The sequence below is a fragment of the Salmo salar genome, chromosome ssa18, assembly GCF_905237065.1.
Source record: "Salmo salar chromosome ssa18, Ssal_v3.1, whole genome shotgun sequence".
NCBI lineage: Eukaryota > Metazoa > Chordata > Actinopteri > Salmoniformes > Salmonidae > Salmo > Salmo salar.
The window spans coordinates 69,533,439-69,559,918 of NC_059459.1; the positions used below are offsets into that span (position 1 = coordinate 69,533,439).

Consider the following 26,480-nt stretch of genomic DNA (forward strand, 5'->3'; position numbering starts at 1 on the left):
CAACGACGTGCTGCACAAAAATGGATACAGACAGAATTACGAAGGTTTGAACCTGTTAATATTCTTTCTTCAAATGACAAGTTGTACATGTTGCTTTCCTTGTCTTATTGGAAACACTGCGTGTCAATACTGAACGTTAACAAGCGCTTATTTAGTAAGACTGCTTACACAACAACCGGATATTGACTGTAATACAGTAGCTAGCTATCAATCATTAGTATTCAAATGTATCGTCATTAAAATAATTTTATTTGGGACAAATCATTCACTAAACGTCAACTAAATCTTGTAATGAATAATGCAGAAATTGAGCAAGTTGAGGTGACTAAACTGCTTGGAGTAACCCTGGATTGTAAACTGTCATGGTCAACGCATAATAAAGCGTTCCTCTGCCATCTTATCAGCATTATCAACAAGGCAGTTCCTAAAGGCCCTGGTTTTGTCGCACGTAGACGGGTGGGTATAATTTGTGGAACGTTCCAACAGGAATCTTTTCCAAAAACTTCGTAAATAAGTTTGCCAACAAACAACGCATACAAAGTTGTATAGAGGCAGATTAAGATGCCGGGTAGGGAGTGGGCAATTTATTTACGTTTTTCACTCACCACATTTATTCCGAAAAAATGTCTGTTCTCACTCTGGTAGCCTATGGACTGACATTAAGAATAAGCTACGTGGTGAGTTGATGACTATTCGACAGCTAGTTAACTAGGTGAATTGATCATGCTACTTTGTTCGTGTTGTATGTTGGCATCCTTGTACTTTACGAAGTCTTTGGAACAGATTCCTGTTGGAACATTCTACCCACCTGGACTACTATTCAGTCGTGTGGTCAGGTGCCACAGAGGGATTTAGGAAAATTGCAATTGGCTCAAAACAGGGGTGCATGGCTGGCCCTTAGATCTAACTTTAGATCTATCTCTCCTGGCTAAAAGTGGAGGAGAGATTGACTTCATCACTACTTGGTTTTGTGAGAGGTGTTGAGTCTACTGAGCTGTCTGTTTGAACTACTGGCACACAGCTCAGACACCCATGCATACCCCACAAGGCATGCCACCAGAGGTCTCATCAGTCCTCAAGTCCAGAACAGACTATGGGAGGCGCACAGTACTACATAGAGCCATGACTACATGGAACTCTTTTCCACATCAAGAAACTGATGCAAGCAGTAACATATGTTCTTTTAACAGATAAAAATACACCTTATGGAACAGCGGGGACTGTGAAGCAACACAAACATAGGCACAGACACATGCATACAAACACACAATAACGTGCGCACTATACACACATACACATGGATTTTGTGTTGTAGATATGTGGTAGTAGAGGAGGGGCCTGAGGGCACACACCTAATGTGTTGTGAAATCTGTTGTGAATGTATTGTAATTTCTTTTGTATAACTGCCTTAATTTTGCTGGACCCCAGGAAGAGTGGCAGCCACTAATGGGGATCCATAATAAATACAAATCTTGCCTGGTAACTATTGTTTCATCAACAATTGATGTTGAAAGCAGCATTGTTGAGTAACTAAAGTAACCCTAGCCAGCACATAACTTTGAGACGCAAATGTTTCTTAGAGATTGGTTGTCCTATTGTTATTTTGCATACAACCTTCCCACAACGTTTTGGAAATGGTACAGCATACCCAGCTAGCACATAATGTTCTGAGAAACGTGTTCTTAGGTGGAAATTTCACTACTTCAGCATATTTATTTTTTTACCTTGTTCTGTTTAAAGTCATGTTCTCAGAACATTCAGAGAACGTTAAGAAACAACGTTCTTCTGTGGGAACTTCAGTACTTCAGCATAGCGTCATAAACTGTCGCTATCCTCCATCACGTTAAGTGTGTTGGCCGCAACCACTAATTGGACACTTGATCTTAATGATTGCTTGTTTATTTTGAAATGGGGGTCTGTTTGAATAGACTAAAATGAACAGCTTTGTATGAGTAAAAACAACATGGCATGCTAGCTCCATCCTGGTGGCACTGTGGACTAATTCCATGGATAGAAAACAGAAGATCATAGTTTCAAATATCACTGACACTGTGTCTAAGCAAATTAATTAACATGTGTCCTACTTGTGCTTAAAGTTCAAAACAGTTATCCCAATCTAAGCCAGCACTATTATTATATGTCTTATTGAAACATGTTCTCAGAACATTATTTAATTACCTTCAAATAACCTATAATTTCTGTTCTTAGAACATTAATAAAACCTCCCAGGAAAACTTTCAGGGAACCATAGTAAAATGTTCTCAGTTCTCAAATGTTCTCACTTTAACTGGCAACTCTGGCACTCCCTCACCTCCCTGCAACCTAAAAGTTCCACTTCTGTTCACAGAACATTTAAAAAACATTCCACTTTACCAGTCAGGAAATGTATGGCTTCGTTTCCAGAACCTATGGGAAACCAAAAACGTATGTTCCCACAACTTCCAAGGAACCAAATGTGCAAGCTGGGATGTTGGCTTGCTATATCAAAGCATCATTTACATCCAGAGATTGATAGCTATACTGACTGTACTTTGAGGACCTAGCTAGCTAAATGCTCACTATTTCTCTATTACGTACAGCTGGAGTTTGCAGTGCAGATGACATGTGACAGTTGTGCAGAGAAAGTCAGAGCTGCACTGGAAGGAAAACCAGGTACATTTTTACCTTTCCATTCCAGCACTCAAATGAGTTATTAGTGTAGTAGGCTAGTAACTACACTTTTGCTAGTGTGCACAACAGAATACTCGTTAACTTAGTTGTGTATTGCTCCTAGGCTTAATATCAATAGTTACACATTAGAACAAGGTGTGAATGTTGTTGTTTACTTAGCTATTATTATTGTATTGCCATTCAGTAGGCTGATACAGGGGCCGCTCTTGCTTTTGGTAAACAATTTACCCTGGAATGAAACCACTGGGCCTCTCCATGCATTCCAAGATATGTATCAACCTAAAGCCATCTAAAGCATTTAACACACAGCAGTATTTGTCACAGTGACAGATCTCCTTTTATTTTACTCATTTGTCCCCTGTGTTTTCTCCTCCTCATCTCTTCTTGCTCTCTTATGCTCCTCATCCTTTCTTTCTGTTTTGTCCTCCTCATCATTCATTCCATCTCTCTACATCCCTCTCTCCTCTCCTTTATCCTGTGTGCAGGCGTGCAGTCGGTGAAGATAGATGTTGGGAAGGAGGAGGTTCTGGTGGAGTCTGCTCTGACGTCCCATGAGGTGCAGGATCTCATAGAGAGCACTGGGCGCAGGGCAGTACTAAAGGGCATCGGAGGAACAGAATTGGGTACGGGCACACTGAGATGCATGAACACGGATGAAATTGTATATGATGTACATCATTGTCCGCTTTTGTCTGTCAAAAGTACAACTCATCTCTACTTGTTTTTCAGACTAATTGAATATGTGAATTTTTTGGGGTTGGACAATGATCTCCGTTGTCATTCAACCGGCAATGGATGACTCCCATTGCAAAAGCATTGGCTCCATCCGAAATACTCAGACACAAAATCCCAATGTGGCCACGGCCCATAGAGTTAGATAGAGGACTCTAGATGGATAAAAAACAGTTTTGGCATGGATGTTGTCACAAGTGTATTTGGCAGCATATGTGCATCTGTATGTGTACTATACTGTGAGTGTGTGTACTGTATATGCAATGTTTGTGTCTGTGTATCAGACCTGGGTGCAGCGGTGGCCATGATGGGCGGTAGTGGTCCTGTCCAGGGGGTGGTGCGGTTCCTCCAGCTGTCTGAGGAGCGCTGTCTGATTGACGGGACCATTGATGGTCTGGAACCTGGCACCCACGGACTCCATGTCCACACGCTGGGAGACCTCACACAGGACTGCCAGAGGTGATCTTTGTGTGTGTGTGCGAAACATGATATATTATCAACCCAAATGCAAATCATATTCATTATTAGTGCAGAGGTATTTTTAATAATATGTAAAAAATGTAATTGTACTGTATGCATTGTTTTGCCCACAATTTTCTACAGCCTTCAGAGTTTCCTCAGTCAATTTTAAAATAACCCTTGAATAGATCAGTCGCTTTATGATTCCATCACTGTAGCTCATAAGGTCACAGTTGCACCTGCTTGACCCAGAGGATCATGGGAGTGGATGACTCATGTTTCTCTGCCTGTGTGTTTGTACAGCTGTGGAGAACACTATAACCCCTATGGGAGACAACATGGTGCCCCGCAGGACCCAGACAGGGTACAGTTTCCTTGCCTTCTTCTAGAGTAGGGCTATACTGTATAGTTCTGTTTAGTTCCTTGTGAAACTGGGGTACATTCTTTCTGAGATGTTATGCTTTCAGGAAGTACCTTTTTACTGTCTCAGAGACGATATACAATGCATTCGAAAGTATTCAGACCCCTTTCATTGTTTCACATTTTATGTTACAGAATTATTTTTAAATATATTAAACAAATAAAACATCTCATCAATCTACACACAATACCCGATAATGACAAAGCAAAAACAGGTTTTAGAAAATGTAGCAAATTTATTAAAAATAACAAACAGAAATACCTTATTTACATAAGTAATGGATGTGATATTCATGGTATTGGTTGTGATATTCAGTTAAATGTGTTTTCTTTTAGCATGTAGGTGATCTGGGGAATATTGTGGCCGGACCAGACGGTCGAGCCTCATTCAGACTAGAGGACCCTGAGCTGAAGGTAACACACACACACACCCCTACCCCTTTTGGTCTAAAACCTATGTATTTACATGGGTAGTGACATAGGTAGGTACAGTGTAATTACAGTAAAGGCATTGAGTACATGGTGTTATACCAGCTTGGGGAATGCACAATTGAATACTGAGCACAGCACACTGGTCAGTGGTACCAAGCATTGACAGTAGCCACTCTTACCCCTCTGTCACTTCCTGCTTTACTTTCTGCAGGTGTGGGACGTGATTGGTCGGTCTCTGGTGGTGGATGCTGGGGAGGATGACCTGGGAAGGGGGGCTCACCCCCTCTCCAAACTAACCGGGAACTCCGGCCAGAGGTGAGCTCATGGTAGAGGAGAGATGTGGGTAGCGTTTGGAAGGACTTACTGTAGGTCAAAGTTGAATTAATACATTTTATAGTGAAAAGTGCTGATCTTTTCTATTTGTTTCTCTTTTCTCTCGCTCTCTATCACCCCTCTTTCTGTCTATCTATTGCTCGTTGGGTACAGGCTGGCCTGTGGGATCATCGCTCGCTCCGCTGGCCTGTTCGAGAACGCCAAGCAGATCTGTGCGTGTGACGGGGTTACTCTGTGGGAGGAGAGAGACAGACCGCTGGCCGGGACGGGTCGCAGCAAGACCACTACAGAGACACCTGCTGCTCACCTGTGACCTGTTCAGGAGGATGTGATGTTACAGAACATAAAAAAATACATGTATTGTGTAGAATGGATATGTGTGTCAGCTGGAACACGGAACCCTGTCAGCACTATTAATTATATTTCTATCTGCAACGTTCAGAACGTTTCGTAACACAGAATACACCCATGAACGGCCTACCTCACTGGCTGTCGCTGATGATGTCACACTTACTGAAGTTGCACTGAGAGCGAGGGAGGGTAGGAGAAAAGAAGAGGAGAAACCGAAACCAAAGTATTGTCTATTCAGCTATAATAATTATTGAATTGCCATATAGAAACGACAGCAAAATAATATGATATAGGTTTCTAGAGACTTAGTCATCTCCCATATAGGCAAGATCACGATTCCAAGCCCAAATATCCCATGTTGACTATTCTGTTGTCAACTAAGTTTAACAGTTTTGTACTGTTAAGCAGTCAATGTTGTAATTCTGTTTGATTACAATTTCATACTTATCTCAACTGCTTTACTGTCTAAATATCTGTCTCTTGATCTCTGGATGTGCTCATTGTGTCATTGTGTGTTTTTGAAACTGTGGGGGTTGATTGACTTGATGGTGACTGTTTTAGTGGTTCAATTACCTGTTGGTAGAATGCCATTCTACTAGGGTGAATCTCAGGTCTTTCCTCGCATCCTCTCTCTGTACCTTCTCCAGTCGCATTGGAGGTGAAGATCACCTCAGATTTTCTCCTCCGATGAGTTTGGGGGATTCGAGGAGCGAGGAAGCGATTAAATACTTTAGGGCAGCAGGTAGCTGGGTGTTGGGCCACTAACTGAGGGGTCGATGGTTCGGGTCCACAAGCTGACTAAGTGAAGAGTCTGATGTGCCCTTGAGTGGGGCGCTTGACCCTTGTTGCTCCTGTGGGTCGTTCTGGATACAAGCGTCTGCTAAATGATTAAAATTGAGCAGTTTTCATGACTTGAATCATGATTATATCAAAATCTTTGTAGCTAGTGTTGTAAGTGATTTTGTTTTTCTTTCTCAAGTTAAGGAAAGTTATTCATCAACTTTTCCCAGTGAAATGACATTTGCAATAAAAGGCACCAGTTGCCCTTTGGACTATGGTGAAACCTGTCTATGAATTGATGAATGACAGACTTTTGTTATGTCGAAGCATGCTGTAAAGCCACTTCTTTTAATAGCCTATATGTTAGAAAATGTAATACGGCGATTGTGAAGAATCAGCATTCTGGTGTGGCAGCCCCCCAACCCCCTGACTTCCCCATTGGTGAAGCCTTCTAAAAAACGGAAGTAGGCGCTACCATTTTGAAACACGGCACTGCTTAGGTAAGTAAGATGGTAGATTTATGTACCTCTTTTATTCGATTTATTTACTAAAGATGAAAAATATAAGTAACGTTTCGTAGAAATGAGGTTTTATTCGTTTTCAGCGGAAGAACCAATGACACGAAACACGAAAGCGTATTGTCGTTCCATTGAAGACATTTTCGCTATCGTGCAATGTATCCGTTCCAGTGCGGAAAAATGCTGTGACTAACATTTCCAATGTAACATTGTTTTGTTATATGTCCACCATTCATCCGATACAGTTCGTGTACTGTTTTTGTAGATTGGATTAATGATAACAAAACAAAGGCATCGAAACCCCATTTCCAGCTACTTAGGCAAATCGTCTCACATTTTCGCCGCGAGGTTTGTTCAGTTTCGGTCACACCAACCAAAACCTAAGCATCCTCTCCAGTCCATAAGGGTAATTTTAAAGAAAACATATGTCGTCTATCAATTGTTTTCTCAGTCTTAGCAGCGAATTGGAAAGTCATGTAAACCCGAACCACGTTTTTGATACATATCTGTAACGTCGTTCGGGAAATTCCCAATGGCAGGGTTGCCAGGTGAAGCTAAAATTTGTAGCCCAGTGACCTCTGAAAACCCGCCCACAAGGCCTGAAAACTAGCCCAAAATGTTTTTCGGCTGCAAGGGAGGAGTTGCAACATTTATCCCAAAAACCTTTTTCCATAACGTTATTGAGCGAATTAAGAAGGAATATCGACGTATTTTTTAAAAACGACGTAGGCTAAGAAGAAAATCCGGTTTTCCATCAAAATAATAATTCTTGCCAGTTTAAGAATATGTCGCAAGAGAAAAGATAAATCACCCTTATTAAACTCTCCTGATAATTTTCCATAAATTGACGTTATTTAACTTGTTTTGACTGCTATGATTGAGCAATAAGGCCCGAGGATGTGTGGTATTTGCCCAATATACCACAGCTAAGGGCTGTTCTTAGGACATAGCCTTTAGCCGTGGTATATTGGCCATATACCACAAACCCCTGAGGTGCCTTATTGCTATTATAAACTGGTTACCAACTTAGTTAGAACAGTAAAAAGTATGTTTTTGTAATTCCCCTGACACACATCTGATATACCATGGCTTTCAACCAATCAGCATTCAGGGCTCAAACCAGCCAGTTTATAATTGTAAATAAATCCAGTTTGCAGCATGTGCATAACTATAGATAAATCAGACAGGAGAGTTTGAGTGATGAAAGTGGGACAGAGGATCTCGAAATCTCTGCAAGAAACACTTGGATGAATGTATTTTTTTTTAAAGTTATGTTATTTTCTGGCAATTGTGCCATTATTATGTGCCAGATGTTAAGACTACAAACCGTTATAAATGGCCTATTTGCAAGATTTACTTGTTATGTCATAGGCTACTGACTAAAATCAGGGGTTATAATTGCAATTAAACTTTTCCATGGTTTGCTGAGCTAGATGCAGGTAGCCTATAGCCCCTGATATACCAACATCTAATTTCAGGTAAAAATCCACAATGAAACTGACATTAAATGTGGAGAATGATACATTTACAATAGAGCTGTGACAATGATCACAATTGATAACTTCCCATTTAATTAACTAAACATGGCCATTAAAAGTTGCATAATAACACAAGGCTACAACAACAAACTGAATTCTAGGCAATGTATTACATCTGGTTGCCAGCTCCAGGTAGGCTACACAAGTGGCACAAATTTATTTGCAATGACTCCAGTGATATCGTCATTTCAATATATATGTATTGTGTGTGTGTGTGTATATATATATATATATAATTTTTTTAAGTATTTTCTTAACTCTAGTTCTTGAACTGCATTGATGGTTAAGGGCTTGTAAGTAAGCATTTCACGGTAAGGTTTACCACCTGTTTTATTCGGCACATGTGACAAATACAATTTGATTTGAAATGGTTGGCTACAGTAGCCTGCAATGGCATATAAGTTAATAGCCTACTTGATGGCCAACAGATGCAAATACAGACAATCATTCTCCACAATTAATGGAATTTTCAATGTGGACTTTTTTCCATAACACAAGCTACATAACCATTTCCACTCGCGCAGTCCTGCAGACCCTTGAACTGAGCATGCGTAAAACCCTTCGCTTGATACTGTTATCCATAAGAAAAGTCTACATCAGAATGCAGTTTACTTTAAGCCACCTCTGAACGAATTTATCTAAAGAGCTCTAGTGCGCAGTAAGTCGTTTTTTTGTATCAGTTCTAGCACGTTAATATGTTTTTTTTTTTAAATGGTGTTTCCATAATGAGGATTCTAAATAGCTCACCGACAACTGGTCAAAAGTTATCACGACGTGCACGCGTGCTACTCTGTCGCGGTGACTCAGCTTCCTCTGCTGCAGCACTCTCTTCAACCAGCGATCTCAACGCACACACACACACACCCCTCCGGCCCTCCCCCTCTCCACCATTCATTCACATGCACAGTAACAGTCTGCTCACTGCCTGATAGTCAGCAGCAGCAGGTCACAGTGAAATATATATATATATTTTTAGAAATGCCATAGAGGCCGCGGTGCAATTTAGAAGTAGACCAAAAACCTGCCACCCGCGTCCCATACATTTTCCCCGCAGATTGTTTTCATTTTTATTGCAACAATAATAACAATATTACACATCAATACAGGGACATTCCTGTGAATAAAATGAAATAATAAAATACCAAGGGACCATAAAAAAAATAAAAAAATAATTCAGGACATTTTAGATGTGACAAGGCAATGAGACGTTAACAAACATCCAGAGACAAGCCTTCTAATATTTTTTCCCTACTTTTTAACTTTCACAAGTTTGAGGGATTTGTAAAATTGGAAAGTTCAATGAATAAATAAATAAATAAATAAATAAGGAATTTTCCCACCCTATTTACATTTTGTAAATATAATATTTGGCCAATAGAATAATAATGTTGATAAAATAGTTATGATCGGAATTTACAAGGATAAGCATAATGCCATTTTATGTCATCAAAGGTAATTTTGGAGATTTTATACACAACCATTCATGAATTTCAATCCATAGTTTACTAGAATGAAAAAAATACATGTTCTAAAGATTCTGAATCAGAGGAGCAAAAAACACAAGGTGTTTTGTCAAAATGTAACATTTTGTGCAATAAGTAATTAACAGGGTAGATGTGAGAAAATATTAAAAAATTAGTTTCTTTAAAGGTTGGGATAACTGGACAATTAAGGTAAAAGGTCATGGCTTTTGACCATAGCATGGGTTGGACACTTCCATAGCAATATATTGAATTATAATCACAAAAAATTACTTCATTAACTGCCAATCGTATCCACTTATCATTGAATTTTTCATCCAAAAGGTTCAAGTCATTCATTTGTAAACTTGGTAAAGTGGAAACAACCTCATATTATAACAGTGTTCTTAATAAGTCCAAGTAAAGGAAGTGAAAACGCTTTGCATATTCTCTCTGAGTAATATTAACCTGAAATTTCCTAATGAACTCATCAAACGGCAGAAACTCCCCAATGTTGTCTAACAAATCACATACAAACTTAATACCCTTGTCAACCAAAGGCCTTTGAAAATGGATTTCCTATTCATTTTAATAGTGCTATTATTCAAATCACTGTTATATGGGGGGATATTATTTTCCAGAATATTTTTTATTCTGGTGTAACTTTAATTTTGGAGGGTCAAAATCACATTTCTTTTGGAATTCAAGTTAGAGTGTGTTAAACAGACTGTTAGGGATATGATACCACATAGAGGTAGGATTAGACAGATGTCATTTCAACCGTTTAATTTAGGAAAAGGGCAGTATCATCTGCAAATTGACTGAAATGTATCTTAACCAAAAATACGGAAGTTTACAGACACTTAGGTTGGAGTCATTAAAACTCGTTTTTCAACCACTCCACAAATTTCTTGTTAACAAACTATGGTTTTGGCAAGTCGGTTAGGACATCTACTTTGTGCATGACACAAGTCATTTTTCCAACAATTATTTACAGACAGATTATTTCACTTATAATTCACTGTATCACAATTCCAGTGGGTCAGAAGTCCACATACACTAAGTTGACTCTCTTTAAACAGAAAATTCCAGAAAATGATATCATGGCTTTAGAAGCTTCTGATAGGCTAATTGACATAATTTGAGTCAATTGGAGGTGTACCTGTGGATGTATTTCAAGGCCTACCTTCAAACTCAGTGCCTCTTTGCTTGACATTATGGGAAAATCAAAAGAAATCAGCCAAGACCTCAGAAAATAAATTGTAGACCTCCACAAGTCTGGTTCATCCTTGAGAGTAATTTCCAAACGCCTGAAGGTACCACGTTCATCTGTACCAACAATAGTACGCAAGTATAAACACCATGGGACCACGCAGCCGTCATAACGCTCAGGAAGGAGACGCGTTCTGTCTCCTAGAGATGAACGTATTTTGGTGCAAAAAGTGCAAATCAATCCCAGAACAACAGCAAAGGACCTTGTGAAGATGCTGGAGGAAACAGGTACAAAAGTATCTATATCCACAGTAAAACAAGTCCTATATCGACATAACTAGAAAGGCCACTCAGCAAGGAAGAAGCCACTGCTCCAAAACCGCCATAAAAAAGCCAGACTACGGTTTGCAACTGCACATGGGGACAAAGATCGTACTTTTTGGAGAAATGTCCTCTGGTCTGATAGAACTGTTTGGCCATAATGACCATTGTTATGTTTGGAGGAAAAAGGGAGAGGCTTGCAACCTGAAGAACACCATCCCAACTGTGAAGCACAGGGGTGGCAGCATCATGTTGTGGGGGTGCTTTGCTGCAGGAGGGACTGGTGCACTTCACAAAATAGATGGCATCACGAGGGAGGACAATTATGTGGATATATTGAAGCAACATCTGAAGACATCAGTCAGGAAGTTAAAGCTTGGTCGCAAAAGGGTCTTCCAAATGGACAATGACCCCAAGCATACTTCCAAAGTTGAGGCAAAATGGCTTAAGAACAACAAAGTCAAGGTATTAGAGTGGCCATCACAAAGCTCTGACCTCAGTCCAATAGAACATTTGTGGGCAGAACTGAAAAAGCGTGTGCGAGCAAGGAGGCCAACAAACCTGACTCAGTTACACCAGTTCTGTCAGGAGGAATGGGCCAAAATTCACCCAACTTATTGTGGGATGCTTGTGGAAGGCTACCCGAAACATTTGAACCAAGTTAAACAATTTAAAGGCAATGCTACCAAATACTAATTGAGTGTATGTAAACTTCTGACACAATGGGAATGTGATGAAAGAAATTAAAGCTGAAATAAATCATTCTCTCTACTATTATTGTCACGTCCTGACCAGTATAAGGGGTTATTTGTTATTGTAGTTTGGTCAGGGCGTGGCAGGGGTGTGTTTGTTTCGTGTTGTCGGGGTTTTTGGGTATTGTTCTGTTTTGTATTTTATGTTTTTTCTATGTTGTGTATTTCTTTGTGTAGGCCTGGTATGGCTCTCAATCAGGGACAGCTGTACATCGTTGTTGCTGATTGGGAGCCATACTTAGGTAGCCCTATTTCCACCTGTCTTTTGTGGGAAGTTGTTTTTGCACTGCTGTATTTTAGCCTGCAAAACTGTTTAGCTGTCGTTCGTTTTTTTTTCGTTTTCTTGTTTTGTGTAGTGTTCCAATAAAAGTAAATATGAGCATTCACATACCCGCTGCATTTTGGTCTACTCACTACGACGGCCATGACAATTATTCTGACATTTTACATTCTTGAAAAAAGTGGTGATCCTAACTGACCTAAGACAGGGAATTTTTACTAGGATTAAATGTCAGGAATTGTGAAAAGCTGAGTTTAAATGTATTTGGCTAAGATGTATGTAAACTTCTGACTTCAACTGTATATCATCAAGGGCTTTTCAGCCTATTCAGCCTATTGGCATAGACATGGGCTAGTAACTTATAGTCAGTTACCAACAACGTGATTGTTCTCCAATTGTCTAAGTAAAGAGAGTCCTTCTTTGGTTTGGGTATTAGAACTATTTGTCCCTGTCAAAGAAGGAGGTAAGAAAGCATTGTCAATAACCTCTTTGTTGACCGAAAGCAATAACTCTCTAATATCAGGCCAAAAATCTCGATAGAATTCAGCTGTCAGGACATTCGGTCTAGGGGATTTACCTATAGGAATTAATTTAATGGCTTGGTCCAACTCAGTAATACCTATATCGGAATCACAGAGTTGCTTAAACCTTTCTTCTATAGGGTTAACAGAGTTATTAGCAGAATCAAAAAAGGAATCCATGTCGCCTTCCGAAAGATGAGATTGGTACAGTGTACTGTAGAAAGAGTGTATTTCCTTAATAATCACTTCAAGATCATCAGATATAGTGTGGTTTACATAAATTAATGAAATACTATTCCTAGTCTGCCTACTTTTCTCCAAATGAAAGAAATAAGATGTGTTTTTTCCACCTTACTCAATCCATTTGGCCTTTGAACGGATGAAGGCACCCTGTGCTATATCGTTGTATATGTCGTCCAGTTAATCGTTTTCAAAGTAGCCCAATTTACCGGAATTCAATCGTGAACATGACAACACTGCCCAATGGTTCAAGCATTTAAAAAACTTTTTTTTTTACTTTGTCTCGTGCTGCGCCATTAGAACAAAATAGTTTTTCCCTCTCCAGTGATGCCTCAACTGAAGTCGGTTTAGTGATGTAAATATAAGCTTTTCGTTGGACGGTGAATCCCATGTGCATATACGACTAATACAACTTGAAAATTGATCTGATCTCAGTGGAAAGGCTACTATGTATAGCACTTTCAGTATTCTATACATGTGCTTGGTACAGAAAAGTACATTTTTGTGCTTTTCGATTTACAGCTAGCATAGCAACTGCCCTAAACTGTTGTGATAAACCTGCAGGGCAGCCCAGTGCTTCTTGACCTGTAAGAAATAAGGTCAGAGGTCAACATGTTGCATGATAGGCTAGTAAGGCTACATAACCAAGTTTCTATGGTGTCTTCCATATAATTACATATTAGAACTCTATGGTGTCTTCAATGTTGTTATTCTGCATTGTGAAATATTTTCTTGACACATACTTCCTTTTCCCCTATGGTCTCGTCATTCATTTTGTCAGCTCTTGCTTTCTCCCTTATAGGTGTCTCTTGGACTGGTTGGTTTTTGGTGTTTCCAGCATCGTGGACAAGTACAAGTTCAGAATGTTTTGTCTTTTACAGTATGTTCACTTGTCTTTCTCTCTCCCTTGTCCCTTGTCTGCCTGTATCTATCTGTCTGTGTCTGTCCGTATCTGTGCATGTCCCACCACAGCTCCACCATGGACAAGAGCAACACGGTGAAGCTCTTCGTGGGCAACCTGGCTCTAGACACCACCCAGGAGGAGCTTTCTGCCATCTTTGAGTCGTACGGCCAGGTGGTCAGCTGCAGCGTTCTCCGACAGTTCGCCTTCGTACACCTACAGGTAGGCTATAGATAGACCTTAGTCCTCCCTATGGGATATGTCCCAATTCTCTTCAGTTCTTCTAAAGTGTACACTTGCACACTCTTCGTCATGGATTTAACAATGATCTAAACGCCTTCCAGCCAATGTTTACACCAACCAATCCTATTCTTTTAAATCCCCGACGGCGAGTGCACTACAGAACTGTGTATTTGTCATTTTTAAATGGTGATTGTTTTTGTGTGTACGTAGACTACATTGAGTTGATATGGGACAAAATGTATTTCCTCATTGAGTTTTCCTCACGTTAAAGTTTCCTAATCTAAATGAATGTCTTATTATTTGTATGTTTACTTTGTTTTCTAATCAAATCTACTCCCAGGGTGAGGGTGCTGCGGAGCGGGCCATCAGGGAGCTGAACGGCAGGGAGTTCCGGGGGAGGAACCTGGTGGTGGAGGAGTCCCGGGGCAGACCTCTCCACTCCACCAAGGTGTTTGTGGGGAACCTGTCGGGCATGTGCACCACCGAGGACCTCCAGGAGCTCTTCCAGACCTTTGGTAAAGTGCTGGAGTGCGACAAAGTCAAAGGTGAGCCACGCCTCTTCTCATTGAGGGGTACTCCACGAGAAGGGAGTATCCCTACGAGGGTGTCTCAGGGGGATTTGGGATATGCAATGAACACATTTCCACTTCACACATGTATATAATACACACTTGTACATGTGTGAAATAGGACAAATATAAGCACCCACCAAATAGTAACGTTATTATAATGGTACTCATGAGGGTGAAGGGAGAGATTGCTCAGTGTGGCGAAGGGGGAAGTTGACCCTAGATGTTGATTTTGGGTCAGTTTGCATTTCCCCCACTACTAGGGCGGCAGCTAGCCTAGTGGTCAGAGCGTTGGGCCAGTAACCGAAAGGTCGCTGGTTCGTATATACTCAAGCCGACAAGGTGAAGAGTCTGTCCTTGAGCAAGGCACTTAACACTAATTTGGCTGACCCTGTAAAACAACACATTTCACTCCACCAATCTGGTGAATGTGACAATAAAACATATTTGTGTGTTTTAATGGTTAGAATTGGGGGAAGGGAAACTGATCCTAGATCTGTACCTAGAGGAAATCTCACCGCGGAGCTTACAGTACATTATGGCGTACCAGTGCTTGAAGTAGGCCGGCCGGTGTTGTCCAGTACGGAGTACAGACACCTAATTCTCTACCGCTGAAGTACTGCACCTCTTATAGAACAGGCTATTGGCTTTAATATATGACGGGTACCAGCACCCAAAATGAGTACCGTCACCTATTTCATTGCACTGCATACCGGTGATGGCTAGTTGAAAGTGTAAAGATCCAAGGTATTCTAAGTTGTTTGGGGCTTTTTCATTGTGCAACTTGACAATCAGGTAAGGTTTGTGTGTAGTTGTATAGAGCAGTAAGAAATGTGTGTGTATAGAGCGGTAAGGTGTGTGTGTGTGTGGCATGCCCGGTGTGGTTCTAACTGGTGTCCCTGTGCTCAATGACAGCCAGGCTCTCCTCTTCTGCAGGCTACGCCTTCGTGCACATGGAGAACAAGGAGGAGGCTCTTCAAGCCATCGAGGCCCTCCACGGCACCTCCTTCAAGGGACGCCCGCTCTCCGTGGAGCTCTCCAAGGTGCTGTAGCACGATGCACTGACATGGAAATAGAATCCCTTGACTGGCACCCCCCAACCCCCCATTCAAGTCAATTGGCCTTGTTAATGGAGGACCGGTGACCATTTTGAGTGTACCCATGAGGGTGCAGCCAAATTGCTGTGGTCTGAGGGGTGATGCCTGTTCTAGTGATTCTATTTTTGTGTATTACATTACCCATACTGCCCTGTCTTGTATATCCAATTCTATGATGGTGAAGGTGTTCCTGAAGGTTTAGCATGGTCTACAACTGCAGTGGTTCTCAAACCACTCCTCGCAGACCCCCAGCCATTCCATGTATTTTAATTATTCCACAGCTAGGACACCTGATTCAACATGTCAACTAATCATCAAGCCCTTGACTTGGGGAATCAGGTGAGTTAGTTTAGGACTACAACAACATTTCAAAATATTTGGGGGTCCCCCGAGGAGATGTTTGAGAACTACTGCAGTACCTATAATGCTCTGAGTTGTCAGCTAGATCCGGTTGTCTCTGAATAAAGATAGTTCCGGAAGCTCGCTAACAAATGGTGTCCGTGTCCGTGCAGGTGCAGCCCTCCAAGCAGACCCCGACGGGGAAGATCCCCTGTGTGAGCTGTGGGAAGCAGGGCCACTACGCCGGGGAGTGCCCTGTAGGGAAGTCCTCTCTGGAACAGTACCAGAGCCAGGCAGCTGTGCTAGCTGCAGCCGCTGCCGCCGCAGCCGGCCTGCCCCTCCAGGTCCAGCAAAGCGTCCACAACTCTGTCTACAACACCTCGACCTTTGACCCCACCTACGCGGCGTTGACGGGTCTCACCACCGGCACGCGAGCGGAAGGCAACCCCGTCAACCAGGCGGTGTATGGTGCCCTGGCGACGCAGGTCTACGGCGCTAACGTGGCCAATCAGCTCTATGGGGTCCAGGCAGCCAATCAGGCGGCAGCCTTGACGCAGGCGGGCGCCACGCAGGTGTACGCCAGCTCCATGAACCCCAGCCACGCCGCTCTCTACGGTCAGCTCAGTCAGATTGCCGCCAGCCCCGCTGCAGCGTCCGCTGCCGCCGCCTACTCCACACCAGTTTATGCGCATGCCATGGCTAACCACCACCACCCGGGGGCCATCTACCTGGCAGCACCTGGTGTAGAGATGCCTACGGCCGCCGCGGCAGTCAACCAGGCCTACGCCATGGCGCCGGCGCTCTATGGGGGCGCCCAGCATGCCTACGGCCACTTGGGGATGGGTGCCGCCATGAGCGCATCGGCAGACCCGTCGGCGGCCATCTTTGAAGCGGCGAGGGTGCAGCACTACTTCGCCCAGGGACAGCAGGTTCTGGCTGAGCAGCAGAACGCGGCGGCAGTGGCGGCGGCACAAGCGGCAAAGTCTGGAGAGAGGGACCGGAGTCCCCTGAGGCGCTCTGCGGGGTCCCTGCTGCCCGATCCCGTCATGAAGCCCTTCATGTACCAGAGAGCCCCCAAGCAGCGCCGGCCACTGCTCCCCACCCCCGCCGGGCGAGCTGCAGAGGAAGCAGCGGAGGCTGGAGAGGACCCCATGGCTAGGTACTACCACTTCCTTCTCTTCTTATCCAACCCTCTTTGACCCTTCACGATTTAGTTAACTTTACACCTAATTACCAGTCGAGAAAGTCCACTAAGTCGAATTTTGACTTAGTCTCCCATCATCAGTGCTGGACTAAAGTAGAAGTTAGTATTCGCCTCAATGCTTTTAGGAGCCCTTAACCCTAATCTCTTTATTGAAGCCTCTTCTACCCTCCCCAATGCACTACACCCTACACACTCTCTTCTCACTACATTACTCTGTCTCACTACAAACCTTCCTCAGTGTTCAGACTTCAGTAGTGGTAGTGGACATACTTATAGGAACTGAATTGCTCAGTACATTATCCTTAATTTCCATCAAAGACTTGCTTGACCCCTTGTACATTTTCTGAAAACCTGTTTGTGTGAAAAGACTACAATTCCCTACTGGTAGATGATCTAAATGCTCTATCTGTCCCCCTCCCTTTCTCCCTCCCTTCCTCCCTCCGTGTGGATCTTAGAGAGCAGTGCCAACAGTACGCTGAATACTACCAGCAACAGTTCCAGCAGTTACAGTAATTAGGAGAATCCTAATTTCCAGTCAAAACTTCTTTAAGTCAAGAAAGTCCACTTTAAGTCGAATTTCGACTTAGTCTTCCATTTCCGTCAGTGCAAGGCTAAGTGAAACTTTGACTTCAGTGGAAGTTAGGGTTCGCCCCAATGGTTTTAGGAGCACTTAACCCGTATTGAATCCTCTCTGACCCTCCCCAATGCACTACACCATCTCCTCCTTTTCACTACGTGACCCTCTGTCTGATGTTCAGACTTCAGGAGTGGTAGTGGACATACTTCCTGGAACTGAATTGCTCAAGACATTATCTTTCAATGCCATCAGAGACTCTTAACCCCATGTACATTTCCTGAAAGCCTGTTCTTTGTGTGCAAAGACTACAATTCCCCAGTAGATGATCTAAAAACGCTCTTTCTGAAAGGCTGTTTGTATAAAAAGACTACAGTTTCCTACTAGTCAATGCCTTGGTGTTAAAAGACTACAATTCCCTACTGGTAGATGATCTAAATCGCTCTATCTTTCCCCTCCCTCCGTGTGTATCTTAGAGAGCAGTACCAACAGTATGCTGAGTACTACCACCAGCAGCACCAACAGCACCAGCAGCTCCAGCAGTTACAGTACGCTACCTACCCTACCTACCGCCCCCCGAATAATGGCTCTCTGTACCCCCACTCGAATTTTTGTGTGTAAAAGACTGTAATATACAATCCCTAGTGGATAATCCCAAACCCTCTTGTCTGTCTGTCTCCCTACCCTCTTTTCTCTCGCTCTTCCCGTCTCACTCGGTTTCTCCCTCTCCCTCCCCCTTCTCTCCTTCTCATTCCCTCTCTCCCCCAGGTACTATGCGGAGTACTACCAGCAGTACCAGCAGTACCAGCAACTCCAGCAGTACCAGCAACTCCAACAGTACCAGCAACTCCAACAGCTCCAGTACGCCTACCCGCCTCCCAACCACCACGCCATGGCTGCCATCCCTGCCCACGCCATGGCGGGCCACGCCCACCACCACGGCCAACCGGCCCACGTCACGGCGCTGGACGCCGCCCTCAGGCCAGTGGTGCCCGCCGTGGCCGCCGCCATGGTGGCAGCGCCCAGAGTGTATGAGCCGCCGCTGCCGCCGCCACCGAACCGCAAGGAGGCCGTCCTCCGCCGAGCCCCCGAACTCTCCCTTCACACGCCTGAGCCCCCCTTCAGATAGTCACCTCCCTCGTACCCCTCCTCTGTTTCCCCCTGCCTACCACTGTATACCACCCTCGTACCCCTCCTCACTCTCAGCGGCTGTGTGTGTCTGTGTATATCTGTGTGTGTGGGTATATTTGTGTGTACTGTGGCGGTGGGGATTTGTGTGTGTGTGTGTGTGTGTGTGTGTGAGAGTGTGTTTGGAGTTTAGGAGTTGTCCCTTGACTACAGTAAGAACCCAACCCCAACTTGGTCCTGGTACCACACTAACAGTGCAGTTAAAGAAGGGAAGACATTCTGTCACCTTACCACCACACAATGTTTATCTATTGACTCTCAATGGTAGACAGGTGCCAGTAGTAGACAGTCCATTCCTTCAACATAGAGATGAGGTCAACAATATCATAACCGATTCTTGTACTGTCTGCGCTGTGGTGTGTTGCGTAGCTCCAGGATTGGAGGGGTCTGTGTGTCTTGTGTGTGTGTGTGTGTGTGTGTGTGGGTGTGTGGGTGTGGGTGATGATGGCTTTCTGTTGTTACAATGTAACGCACACACCCCCACGCGTGCTGCCACGTTCCCTCATTAGCTCACCCCTGGGAGATTGGAGGAACATAGGCACAATGTACTATATGAAAGTACCCTCTCCAACCCCCTCCCTCCTTCCCCCACGCCGCTGTAACCACAACACTGAAAGACACTGCTGCATTTCTGACCTGATTTACTCTGTCTATACCTTAGCCTGGGTAAACCAAATTAAATGCCGGGATCACCACTGAAACAATAGAGAGTTTAATATTCAGTCTGTCTATACCTACCTCTGACAACGAGAGAGAGCACTGAGATTAGCTGGTTAGAATATGAATGGTCTGCCTTCTATCCATACAGTTTATCAGTCAGTGTCAGTTGCAGGGTTGGGGTCCATTTCAATTAAATTCAGTGAATTTAAAATGGAATTGACCCCATCCCTGGTCAATAGTTTGGAGAAGAATGACACGTTTTAGCGACAAAGTTTTCTATGTACTGTACTACTAGAGTCTTACTGCATCAGTGCATTTTGAGAGGCCTTTTAAAGTATGAATTATTTTAGTTTCGTTTTTTTGTCATGTAAGTGGTTGTCGGGTCGATGAAGAGTACATTCTAACCCCTCAGATCAAGTATGAATTATTTTATGGATTTATAAGTAAGTTAACTTTTTAGACTTGCTAGAGAATTTCAATGAGGTTAAAGGAAAACTCCACCCAAATACTATATTTTGGTGTTTGTTTCATTAATCCATTGTTGACATAACTTGACAAAAACATTTTGGGACTTTCAACGATATGTAACTTTCAAAATACAGATCATCCCTGTATGATCCATTTTGCATCATATGATGCAGCGTTTTGAAAGTTACACATCTTGAAAACCTGATTGCTTACAAGCAAAACATTTTGGGACTATGTCAACAACAAACACCAAAATATTGTTTTTGGGTGGAATTGTCCTTTAACATTGTGCCTAAGCTTTGTGTGAAGTGCATATAGTGGAGGGAAGATCTCCTTTTTGAAGTGCTTTTTTTCTTACAAGTCAATCTTTTTAATCTGCGATGGAGGGAAAAGGGTTAGGATAATGTGGTTAGGATAATGTGGTTAGGATAATGTGACGTGCTGATTTTTTTTGTGGTGCGGTAATGTTCACACCGATGATATGATGATGAGAGATGGAGCAGTATCTTTCAGTCGCCCTGCTCCGACGTATCCTTGCACCCTGCTGTACGACGACTCACCACCCCCCGTACCCCGCTGTGTCCTTCTTCCTCTTTCCCCTGTGATTTTAGTGATTTAGTATTTTATCTTGCATATAATCTCTCTGTCTCTCACACACACACACACACAGTTTCATCTGTGGGATCTCGACGATCAGGAAAAAAACACACCCTTTCTTGTTATGCTTGTTGCTTGCCTTGTTTCTGACCATATTTTTTAGAACTATTTAAAATATTTCTTTTTTTTTTAACAAAAAGAAAAAAGGCATGCTTTTTAATATGTATACTACACATACCCACCATTTAAAAAAAAATAAAGAATGTTTCTGACTACTGTGAAGAAAAGAAAAAACTCAGTTTCGGATGTATTTCCCCCGTTCTTGTTTTTACGTCTTTTTTACTCCTTCCCGTCTCTCCTTCCTTGTTGTAATGACCAGACCCATATGACTGGGGACCAGGGTGGCAGAGAAAAGGAGGAGTAGCGTCTGTGTGCCCCCCCCTAGTCTGCCTCGTGGATGGGGTAAGTCTGGTCTGGGGTCAGCGCTCCTCTCTCCAGCCTCACCCAAACTCTAGGCCTATAGCACAGTCAGACAGACCCTGGGTGCGTGACAATAATATACATTTTCTCCTCAACTGTGCACTTGTTCACTTCCCTTTACTGTTGCGAGAGGAAATGATTGAAATGAGGATGTTTTTATGGTGCCAACTCCTAGAACAGGTGTATTCAACTCTGACCCTACGAGGGATCCGGATCCTGCTGGTGTTCTGTTCTACCTGATCATTAATTGCACCCACCTGGTGTCCCAGGTCTAAATCAGGCTTTGACGTCCGGAGTTGAGTTGGAGGGTTCTAGGCCATGCCTCTGCTAATCCTATGTTTTTAAGATATGTGGGAAGTTGTGAACAAGTGTATACTTCAGGAGGAAAGAGATAACTGGGACATAACCCCTCGCTGGTACATCAACAAGACATCTACTGTGTTACCATGCTGTTACCATGCGCTCATGTCTGAAAACAGCTTCCGTTACCTCTGATCTTTTTGATTTCCACTTTGTGCCAAACTAGTGTCGATTTCATGCCATTTTAATTGCAGATCCAATGTTGAGTAGAGTGGAGCGCATTACTTGCTTGCAGATGACTCCTTGTTTTAACAATGGGTGGACAAACACACACATCAGAGACCTGGGGAAGAGGCACACAGATAGAATGACTGTGGGGGGGGTGCAAATGTCTGCTCTTACCCAACAACCTCACCACCAACAACATGTGTCTGTCTCTGCTGTGTTAGATGTGCATGTCACTCTGCTCTCTGTCCAAAGCCCCATACATACTGACCTACTATTCCAACTGAAATAGGTACCGGCCGCCCAGACACCACCCAGCAGGTGTGAGGTGAGAGGGGGAAGACAATAAACGTCGCGCAGGCAAATGGGAAGTGGGAACTCAATCTTCTCCACCAAGGTAATGAAACAGCACTGTCCCCCTCTCTGACTGTGCCTTGACCGAAACCCCCCTCTCCCCCCCTCCTCCTCGTCCACCATCACCACCACCCCACCCCCCCTCCGTAGCTCCCCCTCTCACCTGCGTTGACATTGCCCGGGGGGCTTCTTTTGGGGGTCACTGCTCACGCTGTGATGTCTTCTACCAGACTTCCAGTGACTTGTCCTGTCTCTCACCATGCAGCACCTACAGTGACTGGGGTGTCAGTCTCTCTCTGTCGTGCTGATGTGTGTCTGAGAGAGACTGTGTGTGTGTGTGTTTGTGACTGACTGTGACTGTACATGTTTGAGAGCCAGAGACCGTGTAGGTGAAAGAGTGAGTGTGTCACTGAATCTACGTGTCTGAGAGAGTGTGTGTGTGTGTGTGTGTGTGTGTGTGTGTGTGTGTGTGTGTGTGTGTGTGTGTGTGTGTGTGTGTGTGTGTGTGTGTGTGTGATGTCGTTGGTGTTTTGAGGCTTGGTACATGTGGATCCCCCGCCCCCGCTAGTGACTCCTACACCGCCGTATTCGCCGCCCCTCCCCCCAACCCATCCCCCTCTGCGCCTGTCCGCCGTACACAGCTTGCTGCCGCCGCCGCCTGCCGCCATCTTGGATCTAGGCTGGGCTCTGTGGATCAGCAGCCCCCAACTTGCCACACCCACCCCTGGCTATGGCTGTAACCATAGAGACCTAGTGAATGACAATGGACACCGTGTATGGTGGCCTAGTGGCGTCACACGGCTGGACAGAGTATAAACTCATCAGAGACTTTGTAGGGCGAGAGTTTTTTTTGCTTTGCTAAAACTGTGATGCTGGGTTTGCCATGGCTGTGTATGGGAGTTTAATCACTATTCACCACCTCCTTGCAGTTGAATGACTCGAGTCAAACTTATCTAATTAAATCCGATAAACTGACCTTGCTCTGGAGGATAACATTTGGAATAGGTTTTTTAACAGCGAGTTCCCTATGGCCCCTCTCGCCCTATCAAAAACGTCCTATAAGACAGACTGGTCCAGTAAGGGCCCAACTACCTGCAGATTCACTGTAATCTCAGGACTCCTATAGGACTTCTTTGGTATGGGGACTATTTCTCTCCTCGAGGTAGCTGCTGTCCCTACACCAACCCGCTGTACCTGTGGGTTGCAATGTGTATATCTGAATCGCCTCCTTCTGTTGAGATGATTGAATACACACACCCACTCATCTGAGTTGTCCGACATGTGGTCTGAACAGCTGAGTAGTGCGTTGTCGGTGGGGGGCAGAGACGAGACGGGGAGAGGGTTTGGTCTCCACCTCTGTCTTATGAATGAATGAAGTTAAGGAAAGGATAGATGGATGGATGGAAGGAAGGTGAGTTGGTAATGTAGGGATCTCCAGCTCTGATCTGTTCCCTAACTCTTCTATCCTGACCATGGGGGGCCCTACACGAAAGTCATAAACACTGGTGCTGCACAAAATAAACTGAGTAGTCTACCACTGCACTAGATGGTTTTTGATGTGTTTTGGCCAATATCCCTCTTAAAAAACGGTTAATGTTATGCCTGTGTTCGTTTCCTAAAAGAACTTGTAAGCCCATTTTAATACATTCGATATGAGGGTAATCGATACAAATCCCCCCCTTAAGGTTCACAGAAATAGAACTGATTCTTCAATCTCCATGATCAGGATGTGATGCTCTTTCCCACACAGTCCCCTTTCACTCTGACCTGGATGTGTGGAGGAGTCTGACTCTCTCTGGTGTTTGAGTAAATGTAGCCAGCCATGAAGTTCTCCTGGTCTGCTCCCTATTGGCTCACACTGACTGACAACCTCATGGCTTCTCCCTCTCTTCACAGCACAGGACAGGGAAGCCATCAAGGCTGCCTTACACATAGAGGCTCAATTCCGATGCTCACCCCGTTCCCTGAAGTGTGCACTTGTTCACTCCCCCTCAAGGACGGGGGGGGCAAAGTATATGTCTCCAATACCAATCCCATGGTTTTAAATCCTCACCGAGTGAATGAGTGCACATTTCAAAGAGAGGGGACAGAATTGGAATTGGGCCACAGTTTTGCACCCCTGGGTCGACACCAAGTCTACTGTCGGTCACACTTAATAACGTTGTTGCCCAAATGCTACCTAGTCACATCAAATATTACATTCTCACAAGCAAGAACTTGTAACTACGCTGTAACTAAGTTGACTTTATTGAGAATCTGGGCCCAGTCAAGAGTAGTTACAGTGTAATGGTGTGTGATTACATTTGGTTAGGGAAGAAGCTATATATAGACTTACTACAGTATAAAGGCAGCTTGATGAAGTGCTAGCTCTTATTGTTATCTAATACCTATGATCTTACTCTGAGGGATTTCATTTCTCTTGGTGTTGGAGGAGACATTTTTAGGGAGAAAGAGCATCTTTGTACAATGGATCGATGTTGAGTCATTTGTTACTTTAAGCACATCTATAGGAAAAACTTAAACAAAGAATCAGCATGCTTGACGGAGATGAAGGGGGACATTTCCACGGTGCAAAATTGTTCACAGAAAAACCCTAGAAAAACCCTAGAATTATAATCTGGCGGTGTGATTTTAATTTGACATTTTTCTTCAGTGTGTGTTATAAGAAAGTGCCTAAACTAGTTTACTATGCTTAGCAAGGCATGAACAGTGGCCTTTTTATAACGCACATTGCTGAATAAGTGTCCAATTAAATCACACTGCCAGGTGATGAGTTTTAAAGGATTTTTCACCATGAAAATGTTGCCCATAATGTATTATGACTAATGAATAACCCAATTTACTATAATGTATACTTCCCTTTCTCCTTGCATTGCTTATGTCTTGAGGCACTGTACCGTCTGCATGGCATTCCCAAATAAATGAGTTTTTAAAATAAACGCCATGTTTTATTCTCTTTTTAATCACAATAAGGCTAATTTTAAAAGCTTTTAGCAAAAAACTTGTAGCCACTTTTTTAATAAGCAGTGATATGTGCCATTTAATTATATTTTTGTGAGAAAACATTTGAGATATATGTTATACTGTACGCCTAAATCACTTTGTTTGAATGTATTATGCTGTTTAGCCTTCTGACATTCATATGGAATGTATACATGGAAAATACATAGCACGGCTGGGGGTCCCAGAGGACAGGTTTGAAAATGAATGGAATAAGCCTATCCCAGTCAGTTCGCTCGATTCAAAATTATATCTTTCTACATCTTAAGATACACTGCGTCTGTATGATTTATAATGACACATCTGTATCTTCAGGACAAGATGTAGCTGTACGAAGACATTTAAGTTATCTGAGGTCTGTATTTATTATTGCAGTCGATGTGAAGGGTATAGAGCCTGAGAGACAGCGAAAGTCTAAACGGAATCCTTGGGATGTCCCAACTCTGAAGTCAGTTCACTGCAGTTGAAATTTTAAATGATTAAAGGGACATTTCACAATTTTTCAACTTCATATTCATCATCTTGAGCACCACCCCAACATCAACGTTATGGGAAAATGGCGCATTTCTATGTTTTGTAATAAAAAAGATAGAGGAAGATTTTAAGTCAGCGGTATGCATCGTGATTTTAAACAATTATGAGTCGGCAGTAATTACTAATTGCCTCCTGATTGTCCACTAATTGGTTGATGACAGAAAAGTATTTCCAATCTTTTTTACTACAAAACATAGAAATGCAACATTTTCACATACACATACAGCCGCGAAGTGGTAGGCCACACAAGCTCACAGAACAGGACTGCTGAGTGCTGAAGCGCGTAGCGTGTAAAAATGGTCTGTCCTCGGTTGCAACACTCACCGAGTTCCACACTGCCTCTGGAAGCAACGTCAACACAAGAACTGTTCGTCGGGAGCTTCATGAAAGGGGTTTCCATGGCCGAGCAGCCGCACACAAGCCTAAGACCACCATGCGCAATGCCAAGCATCAGCTGGAGTGGTGTAAAGCTCACCGCTGTTGGACTCTGAAGCAGTGGAAACACGTTCTCTGGAGTGATGAATCACGCTTCACCATCTGGCAGTTTCACGGACAAATCTGGGTTTGGCGGATGCCAGGTGCCAATGTTAACACTACACTCAGCATACAATGACATTCTAGATGATTCTGTGCTTCCAACTTTGTGGCAACAGTTTGGGGAAGGCCCTTTCCTGTTTCAGCATGACAATGCCCCAGTGCACAAAGCGAGGTCCATACAGAAATGGTTT

The 26,480-nt window shown here is 43.4% G+C and overlaps 2 protein-coding genes across 9 annotated transcripts; both read left to right on the forward strand.

The window, feature by feature from the left end:
* ccs (copper chaperone for superoxide dismutase) lies at positions 1 to 6,460 on the forward strand. 2 transcript variants are annotated; one of them, NM_001140314.1, is given in 8 exon segments: positions 1 to 44; positions 2,580 to 2,652; positions 3,156 to 3,293; positions 3,687 to 3,861; positions 4,165 to 4,225; positions 4,618 to 4,695; positions 4,925 to 5,028; positions 5,200 to 6,460. In NM_001140314.1, coding segments are annotated over 8 exon segments (813 nt in total). In that variant the 5' UTR covers positions 1 to 20; the 3' UTR covers positions 5,360 to 6,460.
* rbm14b (RNA binding motif protein 14b) lies at positions 6,432 to 25,157 on the forward strand. 7 transcript variants are annotated; one of them, XR_006760501.1, is made up of 9 exons: positions 6,432 to 6,677; positions 13,992 to 14,142; positions 14,504 to 14,708; positions 15,648 to 15,775; positions 16,342 to 17,327; positions 18,423 to 18,494; positions 18,715 to 18,975; positions 21,239 to 21,321; positions 22,157 to 25,157. XR_006760501.1 is itself a non-coding variant. In XM_045701438.1 (8 exons), the coding sequence occupies exons 2-8, from the start codon at positions 13,999 to 14,001 to the stop codon at positions 21,246 to 21,248; spliced, it is 1,806 nt and encodes a 601-aa protein (XP_045557394.1). In that variant the 5' UTR covers positions 6,432 to 6,677; positions 13,992 to 13,998; the 3' UTR covers positions 21,249 to 25,157. The 7 variants fall into 7 exon arrangements, 5 of the variants coding, with proteins under 5 accessions (XP_045557394.1, XP_014011732.1, XP_014011733.1 ...); XR_001322208.2 differs by having other exon boundaries at positions 18,715 to 21,321; XM_045701438.1 differs by having other exon boundaries at positions 21,239 to 25,157.
* The last annotated feature ends 1,323 nt before the right edge of the window (positions 25,158 to 26,480 follow it).